The sequence below is a fragment of the Talpa europaea genome (assembly GCF_964194135.1).
Source record: "Talpa europaea genome assembly, chromosome: 7".
Taxonomy (NCBI): domain Eukaryota; kingdom Metazoa; phylum Chordata; class Mammalia; order Eulipotyphla; family Talpidae; genus Talpa; species Talpa europaea.
Window position 1 is genome coordinate 124,781,130 of NC_140074.1, and position 15,130 is coordinate 124,796,259.

Sequence of the window (15,130 nt, forward strand, 5' to 3'; positions counted from 1 at the left end):
CTGAATGGGCCAGGGGATCATTCTGGACTCTTCTAGAATGACAGCCTACCTGTTTCCTTCCTTTCAAGTCAAACGAAAGCCCCTTCTCCTACCGCTGCTGCCACAAGTTCCCCCAAGTAGCGACCGTGTTCTCAGCTCTTGGTGATTCCTGTGGCTTCAGAATAACTTCAGTTCCTGTGTTTACATTTTGTCAAGCAGACAGTTTGCAGCAGCCTTGGAGGACCTGAACGAGGCCATCAAGCTGTGTCCAAACAACCGTGAGATCCAGCGGCTCCTGATGAGAGTGGAGGAAGAGTGTAGACAGATGCAGCAGCCACAGCAGCCGCCGCCACCGCCACCACCGCCCCAGCCACAGTTACCCGAAGAAACCGAGCCCGAACCCCAGCACGAAGAGCTGTACGCTGTGCAGGATATATTCGAAGAGGAATACCTGGAACAGGATGTGGAAAACGTTTCCATTGGCCTCCAGACAGAGGCGCGGCCCACCCAGGGGCTCCCGATCATCCAGAGCCCGCCCTCCTCCCCAGCCCACCGGGACGCGGCCTACATCTCCGGCTCACCGCTCGGCTCTCATCAGGTGTTTGACTTCCGGTCCGGTAGTTCTGTAGGGTCTCCCACTAGACAGGGCTATCAGTCCACCTCACCTGCTCTCTCTCCAACTCACCAGAACTCTCATTACCGGCCTAGCCCTCCACATACTTCCCCAGCTCATCAGGGCGGGTCTTACCGCTTCAGCCCCCCTCCCGTGGGCGGGCAGGGCAAGGAATACCCGAGTCCTCCTCCCTCCCCGCTCCGCAGAGGCCCTCAGTACCGGGCCAGCCCCCCAGCAGAAAGCATGAGTGTCTACAGGTCCCAGTCTGGCTCACCGGTGCGCTATCAGCAAGAAACAAATGTTAGTCAGCTTCCTGGCAGACCAAAGTCTCCATTATCTAAAATGGCCCAGCGGCCCTACCAGATGCCTCAGCTTCCTGTGGCGGTTCCCCAGCAAGGGCTGAGGCTGCAGCCTGCCAAGGCCCAGATCGTGAGGAGCAACCAGCCCAGCGCAGCCGTCCACTCGAGCACCGTCATCTCCACAGGGGCCTATGGCCAGGTAGCCCATTCAATGGCCAGTAAGTACCAGCCTTCACAGGGAGACATGGGAGTCAGTCAGAGCCGCTTGGTTTATCAAGGGTCCATTGGGGGGATCGTGGGGGATGCGAGACCTGTGCAGCACGTCCAGGCCAGCCTGAGCGCGGGCGCCATCTGTCAGCATGGAGGGCTGACCAAGGAGGACCTGCCCCAGCGGCCGTCCTCAGCCTATCGAGGCGGCATGAGGTACAGCCAGACGCCACAGATCGGGCGGAGCCAGTCTGCGTCCTATTACCCAGTCTGTCACTCAAAACTAGATCTGGAGCGTTCCTCCAGCCAACTGGGGTCCCCTGATGTGTCACACTTGATCAGAAGACCTATCAGTGTCAACCCTAATGACATCAAACCCCACCCCCCCACCCCGCGGCCGCTGCTGCACTCCCAGAGTGTAGGCCTTCGCTTCTCGCCATCCAGCAATAGCATCTCATCCACCTCCAGCCTAACGCCTACCTTCCGGCCGTCTTCCTCCATTCAGCAAATGGAGATCCCCCTAAAACCGGCGTATGATAGGTCATGTGACGAGCTATCGCCAGTGTCTCCCACTCAGGGAGGTTACCCCAGTGAGCCCACCCGATCCAGGACCACACCATTCATGGGGATCATAGATAAGACAGCCCGGACTCAGCAGTACCCCCACCTTCACCAGCAGAATCGGACCTGGGCAGTGTCATCCGTGGACACCGTGCTCAGCCCCACGTCTCCAGGCAACCTGCCTCCACCCGAGTCCTTCAGCCCGCCATCCTCCATCAGCAACATTGCCTTTTATAACAAAACCAACAATGCACAGAACGGCCATTTGCTGGAGGACGATTATTACAGCCCCCATGGGATGCTGGCTAACGGGTCCCGCGGAGACCTCCTGGAGCGAGTCAGCCAGGCCTCGTCCTACCCCGACGTGAAGGTGGCTCGGACCCTCCCTGTGGCTCAGGCATACCAGGACAACCTGTACCGGCAGCTGTCCCGGGACTCTCGACAAGGGCAGACATCCCCTATCAAACCAAAGAGACCATTTGTGGAGTCTAATGTTTAAAAGACATCTGTTGGAGTGAGACCCGTATGTTATCACTGCACATTTTCAGGCTTGGTTTCCACATCCGAGGTAGTTCTCCGGCTTCATTTCTCATGTAGTTTCTGTGTGGTGTTCAGAGGTGGCCGCCCACATGCTGAAACCCTTTGCATGCAGCCCACCGGGAAGCTGGCCTCAGCGCGCCAGGACTTCAGTCTCTCTCGTCTGTGCCCCAGCCACGTGCTCCCCCTCTCCAGACGCCAACGAGGAGGTTGTCGCGCCCTGAGCTCTAACCCAGGGAGATCAGACACTCTGGTCAGCTGTTTCCAGGAGACAATCGCTTTCACTGATGTTCTTGTTGTGTAACTGTCTTTCTCCTTTTTTACAAAAATAAGATGTTCTTGTTCATTTTCTTCTAGGAACTGTAGGAAGAGTGTGATGCCCCTTTGCCTTTGCATTCTGCCCCAGTGTTACCCAGATCGCCAGCCCCAGCGCGTTCTCGTGCCACGGTCCCTCCCCTGGACCGCCAGTTCCCTGGCCAGCGGGGCCAGGATGTCCATTGCGAGCGTTGCTGGTCTCCCTCGGGGGGTATCAAGGGGAAAGAGGAGAAATCAGTCCGCTAAATTGGAAGGAAAAAAATATATAATTATTTGAAATGTCATGACATTGATCTTTCCAAGAGACATACAGAAAACAACCAACCCTTTCAAGAGTTCAGTCAGCCAAGGAAACTATGGATGGGAATCGTGGGTGTTCTTAAACATTCAGTGAGAGTCTTTCTTTAGGTTTTTAGACAATAACCATGAAAAGCTACTGATTTTCCATAGGTGGGGGAGGGGATATATAAATATACGGAAAGAGAGAGAGAGACCAAAAGAAAGACTGTTCTGGATTCTGAGGAAAGGCTGTAGAAAATCTTGGTCTTGGAGAAGTCTGCCTTCTTAGGTCCTGCTCTATCACCGAGTATCCTGTTCCACAAAACAGCAAACTTCTTGAAGATCGACTGGTGCAATAATCACGGTAGGGTCTTCACCTGCAGCCAGATTGTGGGCCGCTGGCCCTCTCTTTCACACCCGGATGGCAGTGCGGGGACTGGTTCTTTTGAGACCCAGGGTGCAGCCCAGAGTCCACACCAGGCCTGGCGCGTTCCCTGCCCAGTGTCGCCTAAATCCGTTTCAAGATCAATAGTTTCTTTATTATTATTGGGTTGTTTCCTCTTTTCCTTCTCTAGACAGGAGTGTTTGGGGAGTGGTATTTGGAAAGCAGACACTGCAGAGGGGTTTCAGGGTGAAGAAAGACCCCTCCCAGCCCTGGTGAGCGCCCCTGAGGTAGACCGTGCCCCCCACACGCCCTCCCCGCCCAGTGGTCCTTGGCTGTCCTGTCCGGTGTGTGAGTGACCAGTGACCCAGGCCAGCACGAGTTGGACGCCAAGATCACTGAGACCAAAGCCTTAGCACAGGCCTGGCACTGACGCACATCAGCTCGTAAAATTTAACAAGATAAACAACGAAAACTAAACAAAAGGGAACGGGTTCTCTGTTACTAGGAATCATTCTGCGCTTGTTGGTAAAGGGCGACAGGAAGCGCAGCTTCCTGAGTGAGAGTCCAGATGTGACCAGACCTGTTTGTAACAGTACGTGTCCCCTGAAAGTGTCACTCGGCGAGGGGAGGTGAGATCAGAAACTGGATGGGCCCCCGCCCGCTGGCCCGGAGGGATCAGGCTGGTCTCTGGCTGGACGCAAACAGCGGGCCTGACTCGGGCCCCAGGCTCTTTCCACTCTGATGCCTCAGGGCTGTCTCCTGCCCCGGGCCAAGGCTGTCCGTGTCCTCTCCCCCTCCCCGCCCCCCCTTCTCTCCTCACAAAGATGAAACATGCAGCTGTCCCATCAGCCCAGGCCAGGAGCTCAGCAGCCCCCCAAGCTCCTCCTGGTCCAGGTGTCGGCCCAGTTCTTGGCACCTCATCCCCTTAAACCGCCTCTCACTGAGGAGTCGCTGCTACATTTTTGAGGCATTGCTCAGTGTCTGTTAGCAAAGTGCCCGTGTGCGCAACACCATGCCCACCACCCGCACCCCGTCTGCGTGGGTGAGCTGGTCCTGTGGTTGTGCAGATGCACCCCTTCTTCCCGGGCCTCTCCGTTCTCCAGGACGAACCGAGGATTTAAGGTGCGAGCTATTGGGCAGAACCGCTGTCAGTAGTCAGAATGCACTTCCTTTATGGCCAGTGTAGGAGCGCGTGAACCTCACTGCAGGGTGCCAGTTTTTGCCTAGAAAATGCCAACTGGACTTTTGGGGGACAGGAGACCGAGGTTTTCCTGGTAAGCAGACTGCCTGTGCCCTGTTTGGCTACTTCACTGCCACGAGATGATCTTAGTACTGTACCTTAGAGATGCCCCTGCCCAGCAACACTTGCTGAATAGGGTCTGGCTTCAGGTGGGGGCTCCCTCCCAATTCACATCACCCCGGAACGCAGTCGCGGTGGTGACAAGCCTCAGCTTGGGGGTTTCTCGCCCAGTCGTATGTGCCGCTCACCCAGAATTCTTGCACTGATGGGTTCCCATCATGTCATGTCTATAAATGGGTGCACTTTACTGTTTGAATTTGTAACTGATAAATACTGGATATTTAAGTGTGAGTAATGTCTTCATTAGAAAATAGCAAAACCGCTCTTGTCTTTTAGTGTATTTTTCAAGGAAAAAAATCACGCAGTGGATCACAACATTTATAGCACAAGAAATAACTGTTGTATATAAGCATCAAAACGATTAAGAGTTTTTAAATACAAAAAAAAAATCTTTGCAGTGATTTTAAAGTGCTTTTCCAGCAATTTTCTTAGGGACTCCTGAGACATGGTTACTTTATTTACTGGATCAGTAAGGCACACATTAACAATTAAAAATTAATGTTTATTTACAACGTAAAGGGAAAACCTGTGTAAAATGAGAATTTGGCAAGGACAAAATGGAGGCCATTTTGTGTCTGCTGTTGCGTCTCGTCCGAGCTGCACTGTCACACCCCGCGGTGACAGCGCACGAGCCCTTCTGCTCCCCCCACGCGCCCTCTTCTTAGTGTTTGGCTTAAACGCGAAGGCTCAGGAAGATTCCACTAATTAGAATCATGTACAGTACCCCAGGTCGTTGTCCAGAGATGCAAGTTTGCTAATTTAGTAAAGCCTGGATTATTAAACATTTTCCTAAATTATTGTAAACAGACAGCTTAGTAAAGGTATTCGCCGTCCTTATATTGTATAGTAGTTTATGAATCCCTCTCTAAATATTGGTATTTTTATACTCCAGAGACTACCCGATAGAAAAACTAATCCGTATCTAACTTGATATCCGTGAGTATTTTCCTTAGACTTTAGTCATCACACGGTGGGTTACCCGGACGTCCCCTTGCTTCACCATGTTTCACCACTAGGTGTCACTGTGGCTCTGCACCAGGCTTGGCGGGGGGCACAGAATGGCAGCGTCTCCTCTGGAGGAGTCTCTTCCAGGGCAGCGGGCAGGCCCATGGGCTCAGAGGGTTCCGGGGTGGGGAACAAAGGCCTGGGAAGGGTCTTCACGCGTCTGTGCCAGTTGTGGCAAGAGCAGCTCTTTGGACCTTGGGCAGAGGCTGGGAGGTTGACTCGGACTCCCTTGCGCTGGTGGATGCGGGGAGGTGGAAAACCCCCTTCCTGCCCGGGAGCAGCCCCTTTCAGCTCCTCTTCGCCTCCGGCTATTATTCCAGAGGGGTCACAGGTGGGTGGTTTGAGTCAAAGACAGCTATTTTTCTACTGCAGAAATGCCTTGGACAAAACCCGTTGCTCCCTGAATCTTTGCCACAAAATGGAACAGGCTCCCCCAGGGGGCAAGATGTGCCCGCCCCGCCTGCCTGTCCTGGGCTGCCCGCTCCTCCGGACGCCCGCCCGCGCGCACAGGCAGCCTGCTGCCACCGCTGCCCCACCAGGCATGGGGAGGTGTGGTGTGGCCTTCTCTCCTTTTCCTCGGGAAACTCCAGACTGACCATCTACCATGACTAACAACAATGAACCAAGGGCTTAGGGGTAAGAGCTACCTACAAAGACGTGTCATGGAAACCTTCACCATGCAATGCCTTGAACTCAGCTCTGGCTGCTTCCGAGAAAAGGTGGCTGGCTGGGGGCCTGGACACAAGCACAATGGGGCTGGTGGGGCCACTGTGCAGAGCTACTTGAACAATCACTGGGTCTTCATCACTCCTTTTCTAACAGACCACTCAAGGGCTGAAGTGTTGGTAACCTGCATTTCGGTGTCCAATGCCTCACAGCAGCTGAACCACCCTCAGATGCTTGTGGCCACGAGTTGGCCACGGCCAGAGCTTTGAAAGTCAGTACCAAATGAACGCCTAATTGGACACCAAAAATCAAGCGTTACTTTCCTGTTTCCTCACCCGCATCATCTCATTCCTTCCTGCTGACTGATAGCTGCACCGAGCTGGCCTGTCGGGGCCTGGCTGGGTGCCTGGAGGCGCAGGCCAGCGTGGCTCTCATTTTTGCAGACACACCTACTCTGGAAGGGAAGGGGCCTAGCTGATGTGCTTTCGTAGCGCTCGTTGCTGGATTTTTCTTTTGCCAATCACTGACCGGAACAGCCGGTTAGGGGGACTCAACTCCATCCCCTCGATCCCCAGGACCAGACAGAGAGTCGATTCTGGGAATTCAGTACTTGAATGTACCTGCCTTATTGTGTTCCAACTTTCTGGGGAAAACAGTCCTGCCGGCCCAGGCCTGCTGCACTCACAGGTCACTCCTGGCGGCAACACTTCCTGTTCCGGTTTCTTTCCTGTTTCTGTTCTTTCTTTTTTTTGTCCTTTGGCTGATTCCTGCGGAGTGGGGCCAGTTCCTCGTCAGGCTCAGGGCAGGTGCCACTCTCAGGTGTGGCCTCCTTTCCATCTACCCCAGCATCTCTGTCTCTGTTCTGTCTCCTCCAAATCCAAGATGATTTTAATTAGTACAGACGTGTACAGTCTACAATTCAAGAGTGATTTGTACTAATATGATTTTGATTCTTCCTCTTTGCTGTCCTTTCAAGACACTTGCTGGAAAAAGCTTTAATGCACTTAGTTTTCCTTTAGGTTTTCTATACTCAGATGTAAAGGACTCTGTACAGTGTATCCTCAAGTGCATGTTTGTCCTCTACCCCGATCTATTGAACACCACACGGTTGTGACTCGCCAGTGGGGACGGCCCCCACGCAGCAGAGGCGGTAGCCCCTGTGTATAAGGAAAGACATTCTCCTTTGCTGTACTTGCTTGAGCAGTTTTATTGTCTGTACATGTGAGCTGTGTGAGATAGATGTGAAAAGTTCAATGAATGCATTTTCCTGCCCATGTATACAGAGCACCATCTGTACAATGAACTGTATGTATGAAAGCAAATGTACTTATTTATAAATGGGTAACACTTAGAAAAACATGGCGTTGTGTGCTTTCTCCTTCCGCGACAGTGGCCCTGGGGAGCTGGCCCTCATCAGGCCGCGGCGCTGAGGAAGCCTCCCCGGGGCGGCCCAGGCAGGTGAAGGTGAAGGCCAAATCCTCATGACGCGGTTGGCCTGCGCGGGTCACTGGAGTCGGCCCTGCGGGTTGACGGCCCCCTGTGAAGTCGCCGAGCACCTTCTCCGGCCTGGGGCCTCTGAAGGCACCTGAGCGGGCAGCGGCCAGGCACCTGTCAGCCCGGGCCAGCTGCCTTCGTGGGGGAGGGAGGTTTGCTCCAGGGGTGCACCGAGCTCGTCGTGTAAAATAGCAGAAGCCGGACCTCCCTGGTGGCGCAGGCGGTTGAGCGCTGCGCTGTGAAGCTGTCCACAGCCTCTGCAGCGCCGATTCAATCCCGGCCGGCCGGCGAGGGTCCCACATGGCGCTGCAGACCCCTCCTGTCTCCCCGCTGCTCCCCTCAGCAGTGTAATTCATCAGTCTGTCTGTTCTGTTCCCCGCTCTGTCTCTGGTGAATCCTCTCACCCTCCCACACATCAGGCCTGTACCCTGGTTCTTGTATAAAGTAAATAAATCTTTAAAAAGAAAGCAAGCAAGCAAGCAAGCTGGCCGTAGAGCTAGACACCGGCGCTGGAATGGAGAGGGCGCGGGTGTCCCGAAACGCGCTGGGAGACACAACGCCTTGTTTTGGAAACCGGCCAGCGTGAGTCCTGCGCCTTTCCTGCCCAGCGGCTACCTGGGCTGCTTCAGAGACGGAAGGAGACCACGGCCTCGACACTGGGCTGCTGAACGGCCGGCCCTGCCGTGTAACCCCTTCCTCCTCGCCGCAGGGGCCAGGGCCGGGACGCAGGAGAGCGGGCGCGCCAGCGGCCCTCAGCCGGGCTCCAGAACTGCCTTCAAAGGGGCGAGGACAGGACTCTGGAGGGAGCCGCGTGCTCGGCCTAAAAACCACTCCTGGGTTGCTCGGCTATTTCATCGAAAACCAAGAGGACAAGTGGTTGCCACAACACCCAGCTTTTCCAGGGCGCCCGGGGCCCTGGGAGAACGGGGAAGGGAAGCCAGTTCAGTGGAATTTGCCCTGGCCCCGGGAAAAGCCACCCGGAGCAGAGCCCAACGGCGTCTGGATTCTCAGAGGCCCCAAATCGGCGCGTCGTCCCGTGTTATTTCCAGTCCCGAGGCGGCGCCTCGCGCAGCTCTCTGGAGCCGGACGCCCGGCCTGAACGCGCGGAAAGCCAGGCCCCCCTTCCGTGGGCTGCGCGGGGTAGGCAGAGACTGGGGGGCAAGAGGCCCTCATCCTCGCTCAGCTTTAGGAATGGAGGAGCTTGGAGACACCCGGAGACGGACTCCTCCACCTGCGGGCGTAGGAGGGGCCATTCCTGACAGGCGTGTGGCGTGGGGAGGCCCTGGGATGGAGGCCTGGGATGGAGGCCTGGGACGGGGCCTCAGACGGTGGCGCTGGAGTCCACGCTAACTGCCGCTGTCTCGAGAGTCCCGTGATGACTTCCCAGATGCTGGATCCCGAGTTCACGCCCGCCCTCTCCTCTCACCACCCCTGACGAGGATGCTGTACCTGTCTTCCAGCGAGGAGGCAGGTCCTGGGTGTCTGAGTGTCAAGTCACAGAGGCAAAGGGGGGGGGGGGTCGCTGATGAGTCAGATCTTCCCAGAAGGCTTCTCCCCCTGGCGCGCCCCCCCCTTCCTCGCCAGCCAGCACCCGGAGGACACCAGGAGGCGCACAGGCGCAGTCAGCAAAGGAAGCTTTGGAGAAATAACCCCGTGCCAAGGCCAAAAGGAATAACGTGAGACCTCCAGGGCTTCCGAGCCTCGGGAGACCAGATGGTGAGGTCCTTCCCAGCAGGGGAGGGAGGCACCGCCCCGCAGAGGGGTCATCTGAATAGTCACACACACAGACCCCAGAGACTCCGGGCCGGGAGGGGGCGGGCACACTAGCATGCAGAGCCAGCCCCCAACTGGGCGGAGGCCAGCTTGGGGGGTGAAGGTGGGGGGACCAGCTTGCCAGGGCCTCCCCCGTGTCCTCCAGCTCCACCCGCAGGCTGCTGTCTGGCCGGGGAGGCTTTCTCTGACTTCGTGGGCGCGCGTCCCCGCGGGTGGCAAGAGGACGGGCACCGGGCCAGTTGGGAGCCTGCGCCTGGCATCATGAGTCACTGTACCTCCCGCACCCCCCACCCCCACCCCGGGCTGCCTTCAGTGCTCCGGGCCCGGGAGAACCAGGTCCCTGTGTCTGACAGCTAAACCCGGCCGCTTCCTGCCTGGGGAAAGACGCGGCGGGCGACAGGCCTGCTGGGGAGCTTCCTGGGTCAGCCGGGCCGCCAGCAGCACAGCGCGGCTCGGAGCCGGCCGCGGGCCGCTTCCCGGGCACATCCCCGCGCCCCGGGCCTGCCTCGGCCGCGGCCCACGCGCCCTGGCGAGCGCCCGTCACAGACTCTCGCTCCAAGTTCAAGCTCCCCGCCCCTGTCTGGCGTGTGGCCAGGGGACTGTCCTCGGGCGGTTTGGTCAACACGGATCCGCAGGCCCTGCCCAGGGAGCGCAGCCCCAGCTGCCCGCGGTCACCACGCCCCGGGCCCGAGCCGGGAGCGGCGCCGTCTGCTCTGAGAGGCGGCCCCGGCATCGGCGAGGCAGGACCCGATGGTGAGAAACGTGAGCGCGGGGAGCCCAGCCCCTCGGGAGGCGGCCTGCGCGCGCGAGACGGCAGCCACGGGAACGCGCATCAGACTCGGAAATTTATTCATCTCTTCAGGAAGGAAGGGAGCCGCGCGCGCCTCACCGGCGTGTCCCGCGCCCGGCAGACGGGGACGCAGAGAACACCCGGCAGCCCGAGGAGCCGAGAGCCAGGTCCTAGCTCCGTTCCTCTAGGCTGAAGCCCAACAGTGACTCAGCCACAGCCCCGGGCGGGGGGCGGGGGGCGGGGGGCGGGGGGCGGGGGCGCTGCCTCTGCCCGCCGCGGCCTCAGCGCAAGACACGCGGCGGGCCGGCGAGGGCGAGGCTCCCTGCGGACGGCGCCCCCGCCCTCCCGGGGGGGCGGCAGGGCGGCTGTTCATTACAAAGACAGACGTGCGCCCGGGCCGGGCGGGGCCGCGGGAGGGCGGGCAGGGGCCCCCCAGGAGCGCTGAGGTGACCCGGCCAGAGCCGCCCGCTCCGGGGACGCTCCCCGCTCCCCCCGCCGCCCGCGGCGCCTGCGCCTCTCCCAGCAACGCCGTCTGGGGCTACAGGGTTAAAGACAGGCCCGGGGGCTCCCCGCCCGGCCCCTCCGTCCTGGGAACCCCCGCTCTGAACACCCACATATTTCACACGTCGTGTCACTGGCTCCGCTGCCACGTGGCTCCAGCCCGCGCGTGTCCTGGCTCGAATCCGGGGCGCCGCCGGGCGGGTCGCGGCTTTGTGGGGCCGCCCGCGAGGCCCGGTTCCCCCCACAGCCCACTCGGCCCCGGGATCGCGGCCGGGGGGGGGCACCTGCGCTTTTAATGACCAGGACAGTCCAGTCGGGGTGCAGGGGCGACAGGGGCGGGGGCTGCATGACTGACTCTAGCGCCCAGCGAGGAGCGGGGAGCAGAGGCGCAGGCCCCGCGCCGGGACCAGCGCCCGGAGAGGCGGCCGCCCCCTCGGAGCCCGCGCTGGAGCCGCTGACCCTCGGGCCGCGGGCGGGGGCGGGGGGGGGAGACACCCTCGGAGCCCCAGGACCGAGGCGGCCGCCCGGCCGGGCCCGCCGCCTCACTGGGAGCCGGGGCCGCCGCCCTCCGTCAGCGTCTTGAAGTCCATGGACAGCGCCTGCTCCTCCTCGCGGGGCGGCCGCCGCCAGCCGGCGCGGGTCAGGATGTAGAGCACGGCGGCGCCGAAGCCGGCCAGCAGCAGGCCCAGCGCGCTGCCCAGGACGCCCTCGGGCTCCAGCGCGCGGTACTTGGCCCTGCGGGGGCGGGGAGGGGTCACCTGGGGGCCCGGAGGCCCGAGGCCCTCGCGCCCGCCCCGCAGAGACGCTGCGGCCCGGCCCCGCCCGGGGGGCCCAGAGCCGCCGGGCGCTCACCCGAGCTTGAAGAGCAGCGCCTCCTGCAGGCCCAGCAGGGCGGTGCCCACCGCGAGCAGGAAGATGGCGGCGCCGAGGAAGACGTGCTGCGGGCGGTAGCGGCTCCGCAGGGAGAACGAAGCTCCGGGGAACAGGAAGAAGCCGAAGCCCAGGAGCCACTAGGAGGAGCGGGCGCGCGGCTGCGGCGGAGCGGCCGGGGGCGGCGGCCCCTCCAGGCCTGGGGCCGGCCACCCCGTCCCGCCGCCCCCGCGCCGCTCCCAGCCCCGGCGGAGACCCCCGTTCCCGCCCGGGGGGGCCTGGGCTCAGCTGTACCCCGCGCCTGGGGCCCAACGCGGGCGTCAGCCTTGGGGGCCCAGGGCCGCAGGCCTGCGGATCCCGCCTTTCACCAGTTTCCCTTCAGACCCGCGGGCGGCATGGACAGAGGAAGCCGCTCCCGCCTTCGAGCACACCCTGGAAAACGGGCCCCTCTGCTCTGGCCCCCATCTCTCGGCGCGGGGCTCACCTGCGCGAAGTAGAGGCCGCAGACGAGGAGGCCGCACCAGCTGTGCAGGCTGTACAGGTCGGCGTAGCGCTGCTTCCCGTGGTAGTCGAACACCGCCACCAGGCCTGGCGGGCGGGCGGGCGTGAGTGCCATCCCGCCCCACGGCCCCCGCCCCGGCCCTGCCCAGGACGCCTGGAAGGGGGAGCAGACCCCGGGCCTGGGGCCACTCTGAGCTGCGGGTCTGGCCCGATTTGGGGGGAGCCCCGCACTCACCCACCAGCGCGAGGACGAGCGCCAGGACGTGCAGCGCCCCGTGCAGGACTTTGGAGGCGCGTTTGGTCTCGTTCCTGAAGACGCGGTAAACCAGCAGTGCTGGCGGGGAGAGAGACAGGGTGTCGGGGTGCCCGGCCCAAGCGCGAGGCCTTCCTGCCCCCGCAGCAAGGAGGCTCACCCGGCTGGACAGGCGGTCTGGTTAAGGCCCCCACAGGAAGTGGAGGAGGAGACGAGATCCAGGGACCCCATTGGGGTCCTTCACAGAGGACACCCCATACCCCCCCACCTTCTTGTCAGGTGCTCCAGGCTGTGTTTTGGGTCACCGGTGCAGTCACACCGTGGAGTCCCGTTTCTGCGTTCACCTTTTAGCTATGACAGCCCTCAAACTGTCCAGCGCTGAAGCCTGATCAAACAGTGCTTCCAGCAAGCAGGCTCCCGGGAAACCCCTGGTTCCGAAAGCAGAACCTTGTGATCCCAGGCTGATCCCCCTCGTCTGGGTGAGGTGGGCCAGGGGGCCGGGAGGAGGCCAGGACCCTCCCCCTCCCCAGGACCACCTCTGGGAAGAACAAGCAGGTCCAGACAGAGCAGAGGCCACCCAGTCCTGCTCCCACCCAGAGCCGGAGAAAGATGCTGGGGTTCTGCCAGGCCCCCCACGCCCCGCTTCCTGCAGAGAAAGCCTCCACTCCTGGAAGCACCCGCCCCTCAGATGTGCTCTGTCGGGGGCACAGAGGTGAGAGCTGGGAAGGGGGGGGAGGGGGCTGAGTCGGACCCATGTCCCCAGGCTCTCAGCTGACTTCCTGTCTGATGTCTGGGTGTGAGCCTGGTCTGACGCGAAGAGACCTCAGGGGTGAGAGGTCAACTCTCGGGGGAGCAGCCCCCGGCACGTGGGCGGGACTCACCGTCCCCCTGCAGGAAGATCAGGCCGATGACCATGCAGAGCGGATGCACGTTGAACTGCAGGGCGCTCTCCCAGGCGATGCCGCCTCGGTACAGACCCAGCCAAGCGCCCGTCGTGGCCACCGCGGTCAGGCCCAGCAGCTGGGAGAAGGCCACGTAGTAAGGCAGCGCGCGGGGCGCAGGCGCTCCCCCGGCCCGGCTCTCCATGCTGCAGGGGAGACGGGGCGTCAGAGCACAGCCGGGGGCGAGAGCAGGGCTCGCCTGCCCACCTCCAGGCCCCGCCAGCAGCGGGGAGGCGGCCTCCCGGGACACAGCCCACGCGAGGCCGAGAGCCCAGCACCGGGCGAGCAGGGGCTGCCGGGGAAGGGCCGCGGGTCCTGACGCGAGCAGAGGGCCCGGCCGTGCTCTGCTCTGCTCTCTGAGGGCAGCCGGGCTGCCCGGTGTGGATCAAGGTGGTTGGCGAGCCGCCGACTGCTCCACGGTGCAGGCTTTGGCACGTTTCTCCTCCGGATGGGTCCCGAAGTACACCTGGGTGAGAGGGCGTGCTGGCCCCTGCCTGGCTTTTGGGCTCAAAGCTGGAGATGAGTCCTGTGCACCCCAAGGGCCTGGCCCAGCCCGAGAGCAGGCTCCACCTTACTCAGAGAAGACCCCTGCGCCCCCCCCCCCCCGCGGCCCCGACAGGACAGGGGGACAGGAGCGTGGGCGGCCACACCCCTCCCCCAGGCCCGGCCCCGGGGACAGCTGTGTCCCTTGACCCAGCCGTCCGGGGAGCCAGTGCGGCAGGTGCCACACAGTTAAGAGGGGGGCAGCTCGAGGGGCGGGAAGCCCGTGGGGGCCTCGTGGCCTCCTGCCCAGTGGCCTGCCCCTCCACATTCCGCAGGGCCCTCATGCCAGCCCTCCCGGCCCAGCCTGCTGGTTCTCCAGGGCTCTGCCCCGTCCCACGCCCAGCGGGAGAGGCAGCGGGTGGAGGAGAGGGGGCTGGACACCGGGCCCCCAGGGAGCACTGCCCGCCGGCTGCAGGGGCACATCGGCATCAGCAGAGCACGGCTGCACGAGCGGGCCGAGGGGCGGGCTGCGGGGTCCCTCCCGCGCCAAGCCCGCTGCCCCCAGTGGCCGGTTTCAGCAGCCCGGCCTCTCTCCGCGGGCCCGGGGGCGTCTCTGGCTCGGCTGACGATCGTGGGCAACCCGGCCGTTAAAAAACGTGGGGGGGTGTGAGTCACTCACACTCCCTGCCGAACCTCAGTGCACCCGGGTGGAAACAATGTACAAGTCGTCCCCATTCTGGTGCTCAGCCTTCCCGCCTTCTCTTCCAGAACTGGGTAGAACAGCCCCGGTGCTGCAGAGCAGAGGCTCACCCCAGTTTCCAACCTGCTTTCTCAGCTTAGCGGCAGATCGTGCACCTCTGCTCACTTCTGCATCTGGACAACCCCCAGTTTACCCAGCCCCAGCCCCGTGTGCGCAGCTTCCGGTGCCCCTAAATGAGCAGCGCTAGGCGCGCCGCTGGGCACATCTAACTCCTAAGAGGAGAAGCAGCCCAGGAGGCGGGAGCCCGTCCTTTTTGATACGTTATGCCACAGCATCTTCCAGAAACACTCCCGTGGCAGGTGGGGACACCTGTTTCCAGAAGCCGGGGCACACGGCGACCCCCAGCCTCTGAGACTCTTGCCTCTTCCCTGTCGCCTCCGCACAGAGAGCGCCTAGGTTCAGTGCCAGTTTTGTCCTCTCCCCCGAACGCCAACCTCCTTTCTGCCCACTACCAGCCCTTCCCAGACAACCCCCCCCCCCCGCACTTCCAACCCAGCGCCTCCCGGGTCATGCCCTCTCCTGGCCTCCCGGCTGGCCCCGGCCGGTCCATCTCGCTGG

General features: G+C 61.7%; 2 protein-coding genes across 4 annotated transcripts in view; one reads left to right on the forward strand and one right to left on the reverse strand.

Annotated features, from left to right (window-relative positions):
* The window catches only part of TANC2 (tetratricopeptide repeat, ankyrin repeat and coiled-coil containing 2), a gene marked incomplete at both ends in the record, with an annotated part of 263,116 nt that extends 260,958 nt beyond the window's left edge, over positions 1-2,158 (forward strand). For all 3 annotated transcript variants that reach the window (XM_084238894.1, XM_084238895.1, XM_084238896.1), the window contains one exon: positions 199-2,158. In XM_084238894.1, the coding sequence (XP_084095020.1) occupies positions 199-2,158 (1,960 nt within the window). The remainder of the gene's footprint in view (positions 1-198) is intronic.
* A 9,148-nt stretch (positions 2,159-11,306) lies between these two features.
* CYB561 (cytochrome b561) lies at positions 11,307-13,474 on the reverse strand (the record flags this gene model as incomplete). The annotated part of the gene is made up of 5 exons (XM_084237273.1): positions 11,307-11,499; positions 11,617-11,774; positions 12,119-12,222; positions 12,371-12,469; positions 13,270-13,474. The coding sequence occupies 5 exons, from the start codon at positions 13,472-13,474 to the stop codon at positions 11,307-11,309; spliced, it is 759 nt and encodes a 252-aa protein (XP_084093399.1).
* Positions 13,475-15,130: the final 1,656 nt, after the last annotated feature.